General features: G+C 40.7%; 1 protein-coding gene across 3 annotated transcripts in view; it reads right to left on the bottom strand.

Annotated features, from left to right (window-relative positions):
* Positions 1 to 11: 11 nt before the first annotated feature.
* The window catches only part of znf536 (zinc finger protein 536), a 207,258-nt gene continuing 185,419 nt past the window's right edge, over positions 12 to 21,850 (bottom strand). For all 3 annotated transcript variants that reach the window (XM_010776893.1, XM_010776894.1, XM_010776895.1), the window contains one exon: positions 12 to 948. In XM_010776893.1, the coding sequence (XP_010775195.1) occupies positions 794 to 948 (155 nt within the window). In that variant the 3' untranslated portion in view covers positions 12 to 793. The remainder of the gene's footprint in view (positions 949 to 21,850) is intronic.

Raw genomic sequence — 21,850 nt, 5'->3', positions numbered from 1 at the left:
GGGGGGGGGTATAGTATCATAAGTACATTTAGGGCAGTTTCATATTCTGTCTCCTTCACAATCATCATTAGCACCACCATCATCAAGAGTCAACTTCTTGCATCGTAGATTGTCATATGGTGCCCTGTCCGTCGATGACCATAATCAATGATGGTCATTGGACGTTAATGGTCACTCAATGCCAGCTGATAGGAGAGCAAGAAGGGGGCTGGTCTGACAGTAAGTGTGCTCAGTCTCCGTCAGCAGCCCGGTAAAGTTTCTATTTTACAGTAGAATACATTCCAGGTATAATACAATGGTGGTCCGTGGACTCGTGAAATCTTCTTCATTCGACAGGAGTCTTTGAAAGCATTTGATCAAGCACTACACTTTAGTCATAATTTGGAGAAAAAAAAACGTCTCTAGCTCAAGGAATGTATAAGAGTAGGCGGTGCCAGTTACAGGAAGTGCTAATCAGACAGGTAGTTTCATCAAAAGAAAGAAAAACAAACATCGTATAAGAGAGAAAGACAACAAAGACAAGGGGGCATTCAGACCACAGGAGACACAACAGGGAATGTGCCGTCACTTGGTTTAGTGTCCGAGCGTCTCAATAATCCGTCCCCAAAGGAAAACTGTTCCTTCATATAGTTCTCGCCTTCTCTTGACTCTGACGGTAGTATGTGGTTTTTTTTTTCATCTTAAATAAAGTCTTTGTTATACTGTACTCCTTAATTTATCCTTCATTCTCCTCACCACCATCGCCTTCATCATCATCCTCCTCATCATCCTGCCTTGCTCCGGTGTGGGGCCGTTAGTCTTTGTTTACAGCGTGGGCGTCCAGCCCCTCGGGGTCGCCTAGGTTATGGTTGTTAGGGTGGTTAAGGTCGTTGTTAAGATGGTTGGGGTCGTGGGTCAGCGCGGGGTCGTGGGTCATTGGCTGGTCCTCCTCTCCTACCCAGAGATGCACTACAGCCAATAAGAGAACAAGAGGGAGATTAGCACCACGGACCCAACACACCGACCCCTCCAAAACACACACACACACACCTTCAGCAATGCATCATATGGTCAGTAGGGCCAATGCATGGGTATGATTAAGATTTTCACCATGGGTAATTGCTAATTTTGTCAAAATGTATTACATTTTAAAGACTTTAAAAGGTCGTTTCAACAAAATTACAAAGCAATAAAAAGTATTACATGCATTTCTAGTCATAACAACCGGTTTAGTCAAATTTGTCTAGGTTCTTAGTCCATACACAAATACAGTGGAGGTGAACAAATGCTGGATAATCCATTGACTGACTGCACTGCACAAGTAACATGTAACACTGGCAACCGTTTTCATTGGGACAGTTTTTTTGTTAAGTAGTATTCCCAGTTAAAACTAGTCCATGGATTAACCCTAATTACAGGGAGAGAACAAAACATGTAAATAGAGTTTTGAATATAATAGAAATTCACCTCCATTGTATTGGCATATTGACTTTCAGTTGTGACTTTAGTTACCAAAAAAGGGTATCTCCAATCCTGGACAAATGAAACCAAAAGTATCAGCATAGATATAAGCCAAACATTGTTAATTTTTGAGTGAACCGTCCCTTTAAAATGTCTAAATCAAATTCAGATTATGTATTGTATTAGTTGTGATTAACAATGTAAAACACCAGGACCAGCAACAGAAAAACCTCCAGCTCACAGTGCCACGTTTAAATCATTGGATCCGTTATGCCGTAAATGCGTATATACTGATGATACGTGTTTCTATGTTAACAATAAAACAGGAACACTTCAAAATGAAATACATTCAGGTACAACAACTACATGGGTTACACCTATATCCAGTTTAATTCACTTCTCTGAGACAATCAGTATTACCATCTTAATGCAGATCTATTGAACTGGATCGCATGGTAGGGTGTTCCTGTTATTATCTTACCTACGAAACTATTAGAAAGGTAAAAGGCTGCTCCTTCAAAAAAGCAAGCTCAGCAGATCTTCTACTGCAGAAATCTACCATTAGTTCTTTCTAATTGTATTTCTGCATCTTCTGTACACAGCAGCGTACATTGATATTGTGATGGTGTGCTCAGTGAAATAATCATTTCTAAAATGATACGAGACACTAACACATTACGGTTACGACAACTGGAGTACTTTCCTACTTGTTACAATCAAGTTGCTTGGCTCAATAAGTGTGACAGGAAGTGTGACAGTGGGTGAGAACGAAGTGAGTAAATCTAATAAAAAAAGTTTTTAAGACTCGGTGAGACAGTAAGAAATGCATAACTGTAATTAGGCCCCACGCAGCGGCCACTAAATAATACAACTTGCCCCCACCCCCCATGTCTTTTTCTACACTTTCATTCCCTCAGCAACTTCTTTCGAAAATTATTTTGCAATAAAACACCAGCGAACACATTTGCATGTCATGTTCTTTTAAAGTGGCGTTATGAATCTGACAAAACCAAATTAAAACACAGGTTTATTTGAGCTGTGCTTGCGCGAGGACGGAAATGGATATGAAAATGAAAGGAAGTGGCGCCGTAACAGAGGGAAAATAAAGAGCTATATCATGATAAAACATCTCTTAGATTCAGCGCCGGGTAATAACTCTCGGGCTGTCGGTGCGTGGAGGGAACAACTCCAACATCGCTGCAAACATTTACTCTGTTTGTCTCATATGGTTTCTGCTTTGAATGCTCCGCTTCAGATACTTCCAATTACACTTAAGTATAATTACAAATGGCTGTATTTATTGAAATGTTATTGGTAGAGATTTTGATTAAACTTAAGTTCGAGTCGTATACCTAATGCACGTTTATAGTAACCTAGATCATACCAAGCACCATTAACATGACTAGATGTGAGAATACAGTATGTACATGGAGGTTTGTTTCTTTTATATCCAAGTAACACACATTAGAATTCCTAAGGATATGTTTTCATGACCAACTTTCACCACAAGATGGCAAGCTAAGGCAGTAAATAAGACGTCGATGCCACAGCTAAGCATACTCTGCATATACTCAGACATGTATTTCTCTATTGAGGGAGATGCACTTTTAAAATGTCTGTATTAGAAGTCATAATACAAATAAAATATAGGCCTGAACTCTCTAACTGTAAAACTTGAGAGCAGCAAGCCACTATTAGACCTCACTTATTTATTCTTGTCCCTAACATCTAATAGGACATTACATCTAAAAGCCAAGATACCAAATGAACCCAAAATAAAGTTTTCTTGTTTTGAAGCTTCAAAAGTATCTCTCTCTCCCCAAGGGCACTTCCTGCCTTTGACTTCCCTGTAAAGAAACTTCCCGTAACGAGCTCCAGATTAGGCCCCATATTTGATTTTCACTGTTCATTAACTAAGCCACCTGGAATGTTATTATTTAAGCACGGTGCTCCTTCTCCCCAAACAACTGCCACTGCGAAGGGGGAGAGATTTCCTGGCCAACTTTATAGATTTAGCATAACTTCCCCTCACAGTTTTTAATTTCCCATTCGGGCAGGCGGCAGATGCACCTCGCAGACACAGAAAACCTGCCTGGCATTCATTTATCACACGAATGCGAGTCTTATCTATGTGTTCACTTCAAATATGCTAAGCGTGCTACATGCACGTACGAAATGGCAGTTTGATATTGACAAAAATATACCTCAATTTGATAATCTAACTATGATTTTCTCATATTAAAGCCAACATTAAATCTAAAGTGCATGTCCATATGTGACAGAGTAAGTTTGCCCTCTTGTGGTTGGTTGCGATATAGCCGTTTGAGACGGGTGCTTATTGGAGAGGATAGGACCTGGGAACATATGGTGTGAGGACGCACAGCTCCAGGATCCATCCACTGTTAATACATGTGTCATGCTTAACAGAATGGATAAATGGGTAGGAGGATGGAACAATTGCATACCACTGCACTCTGAGCATGTGTTTGGACCGCCTTGGGACTATGTGTGTGTGTGTGTGTGTGTGTGTGTGTGTGTGTGTGTGTGTGTGTGTGTGTGTGTGTGTGTGTGTGTGTGTGTGTGTGTGTGTGAGTAAGTGTGTGTTCTCGTAGGCATCACCTGACATTAATAGCAGTCTGTGAAAGCACTAGACAACAAACGCAGATGAAGTAAAGCTGGTATTTCTGCAGTGAAATACTCTCTGCTTCATGAGACTAGTATGGTGTTGTAGGGCATTTTTTGGAATAATATAGCAAATGCAATTTGTAGCTAACCCTAACCCCTAACTTGTGCTTCTGTCTATTTATAATCCTTGCCAATAAGATTATGTTTTAAGTTTGTCTGTTATCCTGATGACACAAAAGTTACTGGCCTGATTTATTCATGGTCCAAGAAGCACCCTTACCATTTTTGGAGCAGATCCGAATCACGGAGCCCATAAACACTTTATTTTTCACTTATGGAGGCGGCCTTGATCGCACTCCGAGTGCCCTTTCTAGTTATTTCAATTTTTGATGAGCATGAGGGTTTAGCTAATATAGATTTTTGAAGGTCGATAGGTATTTTAAAGTGGCGCTACCCTGAGCTGACATTTTGGGTTCAACTTCAGTTCACGCTGTTGAAATGGCATTATAGGGTGTTGGAAACGGTCAGTTCACACATATAACCTGTTCTTATTTCTCCAGTTTAAAAGAAAAAAGAGTCTGAGATTTCTCGCCCTAGTTGCAAGCAAGTACGGACTGTGGACTGGTACTTCAGAAAGGTACCAGTTTCCCCCTTAGGCACTGTCAAAGTATCCTTAAGCAGGACACCACTGGTGCTGTATAATAACCCACTGCTCCTAATACTAGAATGACGATTAAAGAGGATTTCACTGGAATCCTCCATTTCCGTTGTCAGATATCTATCAAATGTAACTTGATACCGCACTGTATTTCGCTCTAATGTAAAAAGACAAGAGCCCCCAGGCATCACAGGCCGCCTGGTAGCCGTGCATCGTGTCATCCTCTCTACATATGGACTTCAGCAGTGAGTGTGCAAATCTGTGTGAACCCTGAGTGAGCCGCTGAAGGTGGCTGGGGCTCCTTTGTTCCCTCTCCCAGGCATCCGGGCCCTCCACTAGCAGAAAGTGTTGTTCTTGGCACAGCCCCGTCTCATTGTACAGCCCAGTATTTATAAATATGTAAATATGAGCGGCACCAGGCATAACACGGCCCGCTTGTATACACCGAGGAGGAGCGGCGAAGAAGGAAGTGAGCACCACCTCCCTCCCTCCCCCAAATTTTTTATTTTTAGATGGTTTTAATGAATACAGGATGTTTATAGTTACCATTCCCTGTGATTCGCACAAAAGACTAGAAAAATCCACATCCACCCCTCCCCTGCACCCAATCTCTCAAAACACTACTAAAGAAGAAGAAAGGGTGAGAGTTAAAAAAAAAAAAAAAATCAAATTTGTGGTGGAACGCAGCAGGATTGTTGTGCTCTCTGTCTGCTTTCCGCTCAGATCCCTATTAAACAAACATAGTGTGGTGTTAAGGTGCAACAAAGAGTGAAGAAGAACTGCAGGTGGAGAGTGAGCGGGAGAAGAGACGAGACGTGGCAAGGTTCCTCGCGAAGCAACTTCAAGGCAGCGCGCAACTTCTGTGTTATTTCTGTTTTTTAAAGTCGCGAAAATAATACAAAAGCCGAATCAATATGTGCGAAGAGGTGGGTAAAGAAGGTTACCTGTTTTCTGTTGTCTGTGATAATGTGTTTTTTTCTCGCGTCTGTCTTTTTATAAACTCGGTTTTTGTTTTCCTGCAAACTCTCGGGGTCGAGAACGAGGTGATGCGTATGACAGGATGGAAGGATTCAGAGGAAATGTAAAAGAGAATGATTGCAGTCGGGGGGGAACACAATGAAGTGAATGTTAGTGGCCTCTTTTCTATCTTTCGCTCTCTGTCTCCAAAACTATTTCTGAGGCTAAAAGATTGCCGGCTTGATAATACCTCCGCTGAGCAATTTAAGCCCAAACACTCTGATGCTACAATCTGTCTTCTCTGCCTGATAGCGCTTTTCTCCCCTCTCCTCTCCAAATTACTTTCTTTCATATCTAATTATATTTGCTAATGATCTTATAAGAGAATAATGGAATGTGCTTGATCTATTACCTTTTTTTTCAATACATAAATACAATGCGGGGGAAATGACTATTGGAGACAGGAGGAAATGTTTTTTTTTAATGTTTTTGATGAGAGGGAAAATGAAGCTGGGAGCTGCAGGGTCATTAATGGGCGATGAACACAGAGGTCATCTCTCACATTCTCTTTGACATTTCTCTCATCTGACGTGCTGAAACAATCACAACCTCATCCGCACGCTTCAATCTGCCCCTTCGCTTCGCTGTTCCCCCGCTAATCTTCCAGATATCCACCTCCAGTCTCTTTGATCTTTTAATGGAAACATCGAACTTTGTTAGCTGCCAGATACAGCCTCGCCTGTTTATGTTCTGCCTTTTTTTGCATTTGGCCCTAAAATTCTAAGTTGAATCCTAACAGGGGGATACGATCAAGGAAGTATTACAGGATGTTGATTTAGGAGATATACCATCAAAAGGACTGCAAATATATTAGATCACATTCATGTTTTAGTGGCCTCGGTTTAAAAGGGCACCTCTTTTATTTTATGAATTCTAGAACCTGTTGTAGACTGTCTTCTTGGGGCGCTTTATTTATATAAGAAAAAAACAACCCAGATTATGACATGACAGAAAGCATGAGAGTGCAAACTGGATGAGGCATCTTATTGTATTAGCTGTCTCGGAATAACCATCCAGCGCTACTTGCTGACTCTCGATATTCCTGAAAAAACTTCTAAACTAACCGTTGTCGGTTTTTAAAATGAAGACAGACACAGTGTTTGCATGGCTTAATTCTACCCAAAAATGGGTTGAACTATTTTAGAAATATAACAAAAAAACGTTGAGTTGCCATATTGGTTTAGTTTGAGGGTTAGGGTTAGGTTTAGGGTTAGAGTTAGGATTAGGGTTAGCCCAAGGGTAAAATAGTTTGACCAATCCAGGGCCTGGCACCATCAGGCTAATCTTTGTAATCGAGTTACCCTCCACAATGTTTGATTCTTGGTCTTTGTGATCTTGATCGCTGTATTGTGTGGTCTTGTCCATTAGTGTGTTAGCTTGCATGTTAGCATCTGAAAGTTGTGTCTAGGGTTTTGAGAAGGGACCAAGCTTAAACTGCCACGCTGCCAATATCTGCCAGTGTCCCTCCATGACTTTCTCTGTTTCAGCACAGATTTCCACACAAGAAAAATAGTACTTCTAATGATCATCCCCCTTTTCAAATGATGGCCTTACACTCACAAAACCCATTGGCCTTTTAACTGAATAACTCTTCTCCCTCTCTGTTGCCAAACCCCTGTCCCATCTTTTCCCTCCCTCACTCCCTTCCTCTTAAGCCTCTTCTCCATCATCCATTCTTCCCTTCTTTCTCTTCTCCGTTCTGGTTGTTGGGTGTAGTGCCTGGAGTTATTTTCTTCCCTCTTCACTATGTTTGCTTTGTATGGGTGTCTTGGTGTTGGGATTTTGGTGCCGTAGGAATGTCAGAGCCATAGTGAATGGCACTCTAAACAACCCCCTGGCAAATTAATGGAAGGAAATTGCAATTCGATCCCGTTTGATCTCCCTAATCAGTCTCTGCTGAAATGATAATTAGTGCGCCTTCCAATCCTCCCAATGAGGAGGAGAGAAGGCTTGGTTGAGGGGGGTGGGCGGGAGGTGGATAAATACATAAATAGAAAAACAATCCTCATCTTGCTTTTTAGACCCCGAATGACTCTTTGTCGGGCACGTTCATAACCCGACAAGTGCTTCCTTTCCATGCAAATTTCCATCCCTTTTCACACAGAGAAGGGGATATACACACACACACATAACACACACACACACACAACACACACACACACACCACACACACCACACACACACACACAACGACCACAACACACACACACACACACACACACACACACACACACACACACACACACACACACAGTGCCTGGCGACGGCTGTCTGTGATTCTTTTCAGCTGACATAATCCTGATTGATTCGTTCAGCAGATAAAAACTGGGTCCACTTCTGCCCTTTTACTGGGGGGGCTGGAACATAATACAGCCTTTTATTCGGCAACAATGTAACATAATGGCGTTGGAATGTGCAGGGGAAAAAGGGCCACGTCTTAAATGCTTGTGACACACTGTGCTTTGAAAAAGGCTGTAGTCTAATGTAAAAGAGAGAAAGAGGGAAATAAATCATTAAAGTCCCAGATTACCCATGTGGCCCGGTTCTATCACAGTCAAATGAAGGCTGGTATTTTGGAGAACTTTTTCTTCATCTTTCCTTATTTGTTGTCTCTTTATAACTCAGTGTTGTCTTCATGTTCTCACAAGGAAATCAAGGATTTAAGCTCTAGAGTTCCAATGTTGTTCATACTTTTCTGAAAAATATGCTTTTGTTCAGGGAATAGTTGAGGTCATCTCATCTACACAAAAATATGCTTTGTTAACATGAACTCTAACATCCCCCTTATTCACTGAGATATGGACGAAAGCTAGAGTCCAGGACACTGGATGTTTGTATCGGTGCCTTCAGCTGTAATGTGTGTGTGCATGTCCTACAATCTGCCTTAACAGCAAAGATAGATCCAGCTTCCTTTCAAATCTCACTTTAAAGACTTTCTTTATGGATTCAATTCAATTAAATTCAATATACAGTACAGGACCTCTTTGTGTGTTTGCTGCGATTCGTCTCTGTGATAACTGAACAGCTGTGTTTAAAGAAATACCAACAATTATCTTCTATTGTTACTATTATAACTAAGAACAGCAGGATTATACATTGGGTAGTAAGTAGAGTAGTAAGTCTATATGTAGTATAGAAGTCCTCGCAAACTTCTTCTCGATTTTGAAGTAAAAACCATGAAATGTCTAGTATTTAATCCAACAATAAACCTTTTTCTTCTAAGTTTGGGAGACCTTTTACATCGTTTTAACCTGAATTTTAAATATGTAAACCAGTTGGATTATACATTGGGTACTAAATCACTAAGTGGTAGCAATATCTAGACATTCTTGTCCTAACACAAACACACACTCTTTAAGTATTTCCTTTATCTGCCTTTGTGAACTTCTCGACTGATAGGGTTAGGGTTTGGTTTTGACGTTAAAACCCAAAAATGTCTATGATTTAATCGAACAATAATGCTTTTAGTTATTGACAAGTTTAAGAAAGTGTTTACCCAAATATGATTTTGTGAAGCATCAGGATTAAACATTGGGCAGCAAACCAATATGATGTACTAATATCAGGACCTTCTTCTCTTAACACACACTTATTAAGTCTTTCCTTTCCAGGCTCTTGCAAACTTCTCGTTGGTTTTGTAGTGCATCACCAGTAAACTACAAAACACAAGAGAGAAGACGGCCTTCCTGCGAGTCAATTGTATTAATTTTAGGCGCTAATCTGCGAGCCACGGCCCTCCCAGAAGCGTGTGGTGTTATCCGTACCAGCACCGTGCTGGTGACATATCTGGTTACTAATTCAGTGTGGCATTAAGCCAGATGGGACATGGGAAGGAAGAAGGAGTCTGTTAATCGGCCATTGAAATGTATCCCCAAACCCGTTCATTTTACTGGGACAGAAGAAGAAGAAGAAGAAGAGGAGGAAAGACAAAAGGAGTGTGATGACACAGTGTGGAGGATGTATGTACAGCAGACACAGGAGGACGAGACGGAACCAAATAGGGTGATATTATATAGGGCAATGTGCATATATAGGGCAGCGGTAAGTGTGTTGCCCTCCTAAAGTGTATGATAGCCACTCATAAAGTCAGACAGTGATCATAAATCCCAACCTGAAATAATGAAGCCAAAATATTAGGCCTTTCATTAAATGGGGATACTGGTGAGTCTTCCTAAAAGCTCACCAGTCAGTGGCTTCAGTGGAAGGTCAACTTTTGAACTGTAGCATTAGTGAAACGTCCAGGAAACAATACAGAGGTGAACATAGACCAAGTCTTTATGGAAGGACGTTATGAAGATAGGCAGGAGTAGCCTCAGCTATCATCATTTTCATTTATAATAACAGAGAACCTGTTTCCCAGCTTTCTCGTGGTGAATAAATAATATACAATAATATATTAAAACTAAGTCACTGAGTGTTCTTATTCTAGTTCAGTGTGTGTGGTCCCTAAATTCCCAGGTTAACTGTCGATCAAATGATTGTACTTAATTACATTTACTGCAATGACTTTGCACCCCAAACGTGTCAAAATCTAGTTCAGGGATTTTATTCGACTTTATTTCATGATCGCACTGGGCTTATTTTGTAAATACAGTGTAGTTTAATCACATTGCCTCAGATGAAGTGTTACCTGGGGACAGGTGATTTCTAGCAGAGGGAAACCGGTTGGTGTTTAAGTCACTTTGAGGACTTTAATTCAACATTACGGGGGACTGAATATAGTTTTTGGAAAATGTTGACCCCTTCGTAGTTCAAAATCACTTGATTCCTCAAACCTAACCAAATTAATTTGAAAATAAATAAATAGTAGTCAGAGCTCCTAAGACTACAGAAATAGTAAATCGCACAACATTTTTTGTGAAGAATGGCTTTGCCTCGCAGATAACCTAATAAGTACATCTTGCAATATTATATAATTCAAATATTTGTTCATTTGGGACGATTGGAATACATTCAAAATAAATAAATGGGTAGTTATAGAGATTCCAGTTTGATGACCTCGAGCTGTCCTTCTCTTCTCCAATGCTGACCCATATATTTGTTTCTCATTTCTTTTATTTTTTCCCTCCTCATCTCCACTTCAGTGTTTCCATGGTTTAAAGAGCGAGAAAAGAGACAGAGGCAGTGAGAAATGAAAACAAGTGGAGCACCTGGCTTCTTTTTAACGTGGTTTCACAGGCTCTCAGCGGTCTCTGGTGATTCAACAGTTGCTGCTACAAACATCTGCTGCGTGCTCTTAGCAGATCTCAATTAAGACTCACACAGCCGGGCACGCCATCCCTTATTTATGCTCTTCTTCTTCTTCTTCTTCTTCTTCTTCTTCTTCTTCTTCTTCTTCTTCTTCTTCCTCCAACATGCCAAACGAGGGAAAGAGGCCAAAAGGTCTACTTAAAGAGAACATTACGAGGCGGAAAGAGAGATGTTGAGAGGAGGTTGGAGGTGCTGGCAAGAGATTTTAAAAAACTTGGCAATCTCTACAACGCTGGCAGCACTTTTAAGGAAATAAAACAACAAACGTCGACAAGCAGCAGCCTTAAGCCCTCCCTCGTTTGTCTCTTTCCCCTGTTTTTTTGAAAAGGCACCCAAAAGAAAGAGACGAAGAAGAAGGAGCAGGAGTGAGTGTTGATATGATTATGTAAATGTAAACAGGATTTCCTGCCGACTGGAAGCCGTTTTTTTCTCTGACCCGTTCTCCTTGCAAATCTTCCATTTAAGACGAATTCCCCCGGGGAGGCCGCTCCGCCGTTACTTAACGGGATAATTATGATATACTAAACCTTTCCAAGATCAGCCCCCCCCCCCACACCCCTCCACTTCCTCCTCATCTTCGCCTTCTCCCGATCCCTCGCTCTTTCTCCATTTCTCCTCTGAGTGTCTCACTCTGTCCTTTCCTTATGTCTGTCCTTCTCAGTAAAGCTGATGTGTCTCTGAGCTGTCCGAATACAAAAATAACGTTTACTTTGTACGGGTTTATTGAGGCTATATTATATTGTTATTTGTATATTAAGTCCACTTTTTGGGGGTTTTAATGCGTCAACATTGAGCAGCTACTGCAGTGGTGTCGGGGAACATTTGATCAATAGATCAAGCTGATTTCATTCCAAAATGTCCCAAATTGTGGAAAATCTAAAGCAGTGTTAAATCAACTGTGAGTCATTCAAATGTATCGAAAATGCAATATATCTAAACTTTCAAAGTGGTTTCTTATGCTATTATTACAATGACACGAACATATGTGATTGTTTTACCTCAGAATTAGAAAAATGTATATATTACAAAAAACAAATAAAGGAACAAATACAATTCATTGTAAAGGTGACTCTTTCTGGATCCCTTTTCCAGTAGCTATGGTACATATTGAATTTTCTAAAATGTCAGTTAACTTTGTATTAATAGGCAACAATCTTTCTCTGTTCAAAGTTCCTTTCAAGTGCGTATTGACTGTGCTTTCCTAATCATTTCATATTACCAGAAACAACACATTCACAATAGTGCATTCCTAATTAAACCTAACTTTATTGAACCACAAAAGGCCTCTGTGAGATTAAAATCTCTTTTTTGGGACTTATCTTGAAAACTTTCCACTGGAAACAAAGTGGGTCTTTCTCCTTCTTATTAGTAGATTGTTATGTTTTATGTATTCTAATAGTAATACAGTCATTGCTAACTTATGTAAGGCAGCCAAATGTTCCAAATGTCTCATAGAGGATCGAAAATGTCAAATAAGAGAGTAAATATCAAACTAATGCTACTATGGTACTACAGGTAAATGAAAAAGGGATGTTTTACGGCTGTATATATTTTTATTTTAATACTGTAAGCCTGTTTCCATTCAGCTGTGAAAGTGTGTTAATCCTCTCACTGTGACCTAACACCATGACCTCACGATGGAAGAATTGAGCACTTTCACATTATATTCCACGTTCCTCTGTCCCACAGTGTGTGTGTAGCCGAGTGCTATCCATAATGCTCCGTGCTTACCCTTTGATCCCTCTCTGGAACAAAGGAACACACACTTTTGATAGCAAGACCTGGGGAAATGTGAGCAGAAATCATGCTGCTCCAAACATTTCATAATGCAGACGTAGGACTTAATTGCAACGCAGCGCGTTTGTTTGGTTCCTTATTTACTCCTGCAACTTTGTTACGGAGCCACACGTCAAACTATTTACGCGCTGGTGTAAGCACTTACGGCTACGATTCTTTTCGCTTGACAACGGCCGTAAACAGACGAGCCGGAGATCAAAACTGTTCATCAGAGAGCGTGACAGATGACAGATATGGCAAAAAGATTTTCCATGATCTTCTGTGCACATGGAGAAGGGGGGGGTGAAAAAGAAAGAAAAGGAACAAAAACGGGGGATGAATATGAAAAAAAAGGAAATTAAAGAAAGGTTTCTTTACTTGCACAGCGCAAGAAATGGCAAAGACAGAAACTTCCCACTTTGGGTAATGTGTCCGATCAATAATTTATCTCCACACAAAGCGCCCGGTGGGGCGATGCCGCCTGTAAAAGGTGAAGCGTTATTTCCAAAATTAAAGGACCAGGCGTCCGTCGCAATCATTAGTTTGTTTGCTCTGTTAATTGGGAGCTAATAAATTACTCAGATGTGAACAAAGATCTCCGCTTTGACCTCGGCGGTGCAGACATGACAGATGATGTTAAAACTTTGAAAACATGTAGTAAAGGAAGTTGTTTGGCACTGCAACCACTTGCCAACATGTTCCCACAGATTTTGTAAGTGTATAGGAAATACTCAGCTTTTCCACAAAACCATTGGGTGATCCATAATTATATTCTTTTTTTTTTAATGCTCCATTTTTATTTTATATGTCAATGCTTAAAAAAAAAGAAGTTTTACACATTGCTCCTCCATTGAAAGAGTTTAAGGGGAAAGAAAGTATTTTTATTTTAAATTAACGGAAAATAACCTCAAATTGATGAAAGTGTACATTTTCTGTAAATGTTAAATTTGGTACAGACTAATATTCCCAAAAATGCTGTGGTCAGTAAAAAAAAGAATATAATTTTTACACAAAAATATGCAAAAGGGAGAAAAATAATCAAACTTTTCTTCAATAGTTTTATGTTTTACAAAATTGGATACAAAAGAACGATTTCACAAAGATAAATGCAACTTCTAATTTTGATGCATAGAGAGCAAATAATAGCCGTCTTCCGTCTCTGAACCCCTCTGCCTCCCCCCTTCCCTGCCTGAGCCATTGTTTTGCTGCTGAAATCCATAACATTTCTTTTGTTCCCCTACTTTCTGTAAGCCTGCTCTCTTATTTTCCCAAGGCCGAGAAACTTCAGACATGAGAACCCCTGATATAAAACCAGGGAAATTTACCTGGGATTAGCAGCCATTGACAAATAACCTTGGTGATAGATGCACAGTAGATTTGGTTCAAAGCTCTCCCGGCAGCCTCAAAAGAGATTAGTTCACTTCTTATCAGGTCAGCCGCGTCGCCTGGGAAATGTGTTTAAAGTCACATTGATTTATTGAAAGATTCCCCAATAAGAAGATATCTCTCGACTTAAGGAGTGTGTGTGTTCCTGTGTGTGTCATGTGAACGCAAATAAATTATACTGCCTGTTCGAGCTGTTAGAAAAAAAGAAAAGAAAAAAGTCTGCATAAAAGATATTTGCAACAAATGCGCTTCAAACTAAAAAAGCACTTCTGGATAACTAGTGTTGAATACTGCCACTGGAGATAGACGATCCCATTCTCTGTCTACCTGTCTCGCCCGCTCTCTCACTCTCTCTCTCCATTTACCCCATGCTGATAGTGCTGCTGAAAACAGTGATTGTACAGTGGTGAGTCACAGAGCGATGCTGACAGCGAGGTATAATAAGGCCTCTTTGTTCCCCAGAGAGAGAGAGGCAGAGAGACATGCAGAAAAAGGGGGGTGGGGGGGGGGCAGCTTTCATTTACACCATTACCTTCTTAAGCGTCATTATCGGGCCAAGGAGAAGACCACTGTGGGAAAGCGGGTGGGGCAGCCAATGAGGGGAAATGACAGATTTGACACACACGACACACACACCCACACCCACACCCACACACACACACACACACACACACACACACACAGACTTTTAAGTTTGTCTGGTAAACCTCTCATTCCTTCATTCTTCCATTTGATGTTTCTAAGCCCTATGGACCGTATACAACAAGTGGACTTGGTCATTGAGACGACATCAATTGAATTCTAGAGATTGGGGTTATGGCAGACGCCATCTTGGTTGTTTGAAAAGAAAAGTGACACTAGAAGTTCGAGCTATGGCTCAACATGATGTGTTTATGAGAATTGGAGGTTGTGATTGTGATGTCACCCATTGAAGCCTTGAGTCTGGGGATTTGGCGATGCCCATCTTGGGTTTTTTGGAACTAGAAGTGAAACGAGAGGTTGGAGCAATCGCTGGACATTCTTAGGCAAACAAAATGTTACGATTAAGTAAAGTTACCATAGTACTTCAACAGGAAGGGTCCAACAGACACCCCATTCCATGCCTTATCGATGTCTGAAGAAAAAGTCTAGTATGTGTAGAAGTGAAAGTGTTTTATTCTTTACACAAATACCTCCAAAACGTTTTAGATGTGCAACATGAATGCCTTCCAGGAAGTCATCATCCCAATATTTAAAGAATTACTGCCATTAATAGACGGGAAGCCTTTTGCCAATATTATAAATATTATGAACACTCTTTCCCACAATGTCAGACATGTACATTTAGCATACACTGCTAGTTCATTCCCAAATGTGTTGGATTGGCCCTTAGTTTAGGGTTTGCTCAAGTTCTTGGAATACCATTTATTTACTGATCTCACTTTGTGCATGTGGGCGTTACGATGTTGAGACAGGAAAAGGACAAACAAACGACATAATTCGCACCAAAATATCATTGTATGCTTTATGAATGAATGGTCATGAGCCACAACACATACTGTCCTGTCGTACCTTTCTCCAGTTCCTCTATCTTTCTCAAAAACCTCCCACCCCCCATCTCTCTCCCATCTCCTTCCCCCGTGTCTGGCTTCCTCCACATACCTCAAACCCTCCTTTCTCTGTCTCTCTGTCAGTTTCCATGCTTCCTCCATGCCTTCGTCTATCTCTCCCGCTGTTTGCTTTTAACTCTTGAGGTCATCCGGGACCCCTGGGCAGCTATCCCAGAATGCTGAGCCGGCTAACGTCCTGCGGAGTTGCCTTCTGGACAGAGCGGGCGACCGAGCCAGGACTCGATCGGCGCTCGTACCCAACCATGTATTCAGCCACTGCTCCACCCAGAAAAGAGAGGGATCTTCAAAGGTTCCTTGGTTAGGACGGTGGTTCTATATCAAATTGCAATAACTACAGCAAACCTGTGATTGGTAAATGTACAAGGTGTAGCATTGTAACATCAATACATCATTATCACCTTCATTCGTAGACATTAGTGTAATTACCACAAACAAACAGCCGACCACCAAGACTGGCAGCTACTACTGGCATCTATAACGTGTTTTACATTGTGTGCCAGACTGATTTATGGCACACAATGAGATTTATAAGAGAAAAAAGTAGGGATGAGAAGAAGTATCCTCATTGTGTCAGGGGGAAAAAGGGTGTAGGGGTATACAAATCTTTGCAACTTTATTTGACATGTTTACTTAATTTATTCGGCCTTTTTATATGTGTTTTCCCATTTGCTGTAACAATGTGAGTTTCCCTGCAGTGGGACGAATAAAGGATTTCTTATTCAGATCAAATAAGTATAAAGAAGCAGGAAAAGGAAATGGCAAAATTGCCTTTGTACTTTAATAACGACTTTATTATCAGCTTTCATCTTTCATTTTACCACTCTATTGAAATATTCTATAATATTTAAATTGGAATGTATAAAATACACAGCGCCAACAACAATAACACTGATTTAAAAGTACATTTCCTTGGATTTTTTATTAAGAAATTGAGCATAGTGTATCAACTGAGGGAATCAGTTGTGTTGTGCATGAATAGTATAACAAAAAAGCAACTTAACCAACAACACAAGCCCCTTTTAAAGAAGTGACATGTTATTCACATTATCTGTACAACTGCAAATGTGAAAAATCACATTTTTACCAGTGTACTACGGCAGGTAAAACACATACAGTCCAGATCTAGGCTACACAGTAAAGGCATGTATTTGAAAACCACAACACCAGAGAAGTTAACACAAGAGCCCGTGTCTCTGTGTCGCCGCTCAAGTGGAAAGCTATAATTAGCGATGGAGTCATTGCTTGAGTAGTTTAACTATGCACAAAAACATGCGACAACAACACGGTGCCCCCATGCAGAGTGGAGGGGTAATAATAAGATGACAAGGAATCAGTCGTCAGACATCAATGTTCCAATGTCCCGTCCCCGCGCGCGCGCGCGCACGCACGCACGCACGCGCGCGCGCGCACGCACACACACACACACACACACACACACACACACACACACACACACACACACACACACACACACACAGACAGACAGACAGACAGACAGACAGACAGACAGACAGACAGACAGACAGACAGACAGACAGACAGACAGACAGACAGACAGACACACACACACACACACACACACACACACACACACACACACACACACACAGACAGACAGACAGACAGACAGACAGACAGACAGACAGACAGACAGACAGACAGACAGACAGACACACACACACACACACACACACCTTTCCTCCTCTGCAGCAACAATGCTCTCTTGTCCAAATGAAAGGCCTCGATGTTCACATGTGTGCATGTATTCATCTATAAGTGTCCACCCTGTGCAGATAAACAGGCGAGCCGGTGATCAATACATAACAGAGGGAGTAAAAAACAATATCTCAGCATCAGGGCCAGTGTCTATAAAATGCCTGTGTTTATTCGATAGGAAAGGGGGAGGGAAGCTGAGAGAGAGGGGTGAGAGTGAGAGGCCGGGTCTGCTGGACTAAAGATGGATGAAGAAATCAATCTGTACGTCTCTGCATTCAAACAGATGAGACATGTATTGAGACTGATCTTTCTAAACACACGGACATGGAGACTTGTATATTTACATGAACAGACAAAGACAGCGTGTCATGCTTTGGAGGTTTGGTTCAAGCCAACGGACAGGAAAGAAGTTGTTTGATAGATCAGGCCGAAAATAAGAGCCAGTTTAAGTTCATCACAGATATACTTAGGAAAATAGTATGTTATATTGCCAAGCACTGACGGAGATATCAAATAGAACAATACAATTTTTTAAGAGATACTTTAACAAATAAATACAATATAAGTGTACTATGTTCAATAAAGCTGTGATGATAAGTCAACTAATCAGTGGTTGATTGATGGAAACATAATCGCCAGGGTTTTGGATCAATTGTCATTGAAGAAATTATTTGTGCAAAAGTGTCAGAAGATGCTTTGTAATTTAGCCTCTCAAATATGGAGATGTCTTGCTTTTTTCTGTTTTAGAGCATATTAATATGTGGTCTAAAAGCGAATATGTTTTGGAGAAATTTATTTTGGGTTACCCATAACCCTAACCCTAGCCCTCCATTTGTTAGATTCAGTAGAGAGTACGTCACAAATTAGTAAAATACAATAGCGTTACATCAAAAACCAAAGCAAGAGTTTTCAAAATGTACAAATATTCATGGGTGATTTTAGTATAATTATAAAGTGTTGTGTCATAAGTTAATCTTACATGACTTACGCCTTCACTTTTGTATACTAACATCAACATGTCTGTATTTGAGACTGAGCGGACCTTGTTGCCTCTCTGAAACCTGCCGGTTATCGCCGAGGGACAGCAAAGAAGTCTGAAAGCGGCCGATGAGAAACACGAGGAGAGATGTGTGCAGGGTCTGAGAACAAAGTGTCTGTGTGCCTCAAAGAGCGCCGGCCAGTCAAGAGCCGCATCAAACAAACTGAGATTTTGGACACAATGATATCGACAGAATGTCAAGAACAACAGCGACTGACAGGGAGTGTCTGTGTGTGTGTGTGTGTGTGTGTGTGTGTGTGTGTGTGTGTGTGTGTGTGCGTGTGTGTGTGTGTGTGTGCACAGCTGGGTATGTGTGCAGCATGATTACACCGGTGCATCTCTGTGTGCTTATGCTTGCGTGCGTGTGTGCCTCGTGAAAAACAAAGGAATCCAAATACACACTCGCGCATAAGCATAAATATCACTGGCTGTCAGTCAACTTCAAACAATGCAGCTGTAATCTGTGATAACATAAATACAAGCAGCTGCGGGGAGCCTGAGAAAAAAAGTGGCAGCAGGAAAAGAGTGAACCTGACCATTAAAGGCAACTTCACCACGAAAAAGTTGACGGTTCAAATCCCAGCTCGGTAAATGCGTCTCGTTGGCCTGCCGGACATGTAAACTCCAAATCCCATAGGGCCGTGTTCTGCCTCTCATCAATAATCCTACTAGTCATACCATCCTGTCGACGAGGAGCAGATCTACATGTTAAACCCCCACCCCACCCCCCCGTCCTTCCTCTCCCGCACACACTCGCTCTTTGATCTCTCCCCAGTGGATATATTCTATTTCCTATTTCCATCATCACCTGGTTCTGATTTAGAGGTCAGGAGAGTGAGTGCTGGATGCAGCCGGGCTAAAGAGCTGTCACTCACACACTGCAGACTTTCTGCCTGTCTGCTGCTGAAGTTAGCTTCAAACTGCCACGTTTTCACCTTTCACCCCATCTTACAAGTGATATTCAATATACAAAATACAATTGGGATTGTGCATACTGTTTTTCCTAAAGGGTCAAATTTGACGCATTACTAAATGTTCTTATGGGTTAGGTTTTTCATGTCATTGCCGCACAAATAACATGGGTGGTTGCATCCTACGTTCTTCACAAGAACTTTTAAGGATCACTTATTTCATTTAATTATGTGTCTGCTGCCATGAAAATGTATCAATGGTTTCAAAGCAGAATCCTGACCAAACGTTTACATATATCAATATGTGATAAGCCATGGAGAGTTTAACTATAAACTCAATTATTTTGTATTTGTTTTTGCATTGTTATGGTTACATTTGGTTTGAATGGGGCCTATTGACCATTAAAACCAAGGAGAAAGTACTTTTTGTCACAAGTTTTTCAAGTTGGTTTTACAGGTGTTAACCAGATTTTGTGTGAAAAACATACTAAATGCTTCATAGATTGTCAAACATGGACAAAAGTTGCACAAAGGTAACTGCCCCTTTTCTTTAAAGGTGTAAAAGGAAATATGAATTCACAAATCATGCTGCGTGACACATTTCTCCAAAGGTACAATGTGTGCCTGATGCCTCTAGATGGTGCTGATCTTCCAGACGTGCGGCTCTGGTGTGTGTGTGTGGCTCTCCGCACATCGAGTGTGACAGACAACAGTGTGTGCAGACAACCTGTGTGTTACTTTATTTCCAGCTCCTAGCCATGTGTGCACGTGAACCGAAACATGCCTGTGTTAGAGTCATCCTGTGTCGCCATTGTGTATTTTTTGTGTGTTTCTTTCTCTATTCTTTTTTTATTTTTTTTCCCCACAAGACAATAAAAACATTAATTTGGCCTGAAATCATTTCTGACGTAAATGTAGAGCGGTGCCCATTGGAACCCAGTAATGAAGCATGCGGCATCTCGCCGGCTCCTAATTTGACTAGTTAAATGACTCCATTACGTGTCTAACAGACAGAGGCAAATCATTTCTGGTCAGTTGAGGCTCACTTACCCGCATCCTGGTGCTGGGGAAATGTCTCTGTCTCTGGCTGACTGGCTGACTGACTGAGTGGCTGGCTGGATCTGGCTCATTCTCTTTGCCTTCTGATTGTTCTTTTTCTTAAATGGAGTAATATTTAGAACCCAGAAAAAAAAATACCCATGTATTGTTTTTTATGTTTGCACATGCTCCTGGTATGCGTTCATGTGTCTCTGAGATATCTCAATCAAAAAATAAAACCAAAGTGTGAGAGAAAAAATACAATGCAGTTTTTTCTTTTTTCAAATTTGCCCTATTTGTGTAATCATGTAAATCAACAGTGCTATTTGGCTTCCAACCGATAATTAGTGAGAGATAGAAAGAGAAAAGAGGATTAAAATATATTGAATTATTAAAAAGGACTACCTGCTGTCCATCACTGTCACTTAACACATGTAAAATGTGAAGTGCTGTCCCAGCAGCCACTGGGTGGACATCTGTTACCACACACACACACACACACACACACACACACACACACACACACACACACACACACACACACACACACACACACACACACACACACACACACACACACACACACACACACACACACACAGGTTTTACAAGTAAAGAGACACCCCACATTTCTACATTAAAGGAAGATAAATATGAATTTGTTTATTGTTGCTGAAAGCCGCACATATTCCCCATATGACTGATATTGTTATGCAACTCCCCAGACACTGAAACACACCAAATCTGACTTGTCAATATGATTTCTTTTGAATTTTTCAATAATTTAGATTCAAAACTTCCATTTGCCCCAATATGACAACCAGTATATTATAAAAATATTTCCATAACAGGCCTTCAAATCCAATAAAATCCTTCATTTGAATCATTGTTTTTGTTACATTTTGATGCATTTAGAGTCCTGCACACACACAATAAAAATAAGCATAAGAGCTGTTCTGATATTAATGTGCACATGCATTTTTCATATTCAACTTAAGGGGGTAAATGTCATTGCCAAAAATGTGCTTCTAGTCAAACATGATAAATTAATAGACTTGGAAAGGGAGCACATGATTTGAAGAAACAATGGAAACCATCTAATACAAAAACAAGAAAAAACACAGAATAGCATGAGTAATTTTCTTATTTGAAACGTGTATCCAATAATGTGAAAAATGAACCTTTGTATGTAATCTTAAGAGAGACAAAATAAGTACACACACACACACACACACACACACACACACACACACACACACACACACACACACACACACACACACACACACACACACACACACACACACACACACACTACACACACTACACACACACACGTACACACACTACTACTACTACACACTACTACTACGTACACGTACTA

Source organism: Notothenia coriiceps, unplaced genomic scaffold, assembly GCF_000735185.1.
Source record: "Notothenia coriiceps isolate Sejong01 unplaced genomic scaffold, NC01 NC01_scaffold00017409, whole genome shotgun sequence".
Lineage (NCBI taxonomy): Eukaryota > Metazoa > Chordata > Actinopteri > Perciformes > Nototheniidae > Notothenia > Notothenia coriiceps.
This window is presented reverse-complemented; position numbering and strand designations above follow the sequence as displayed.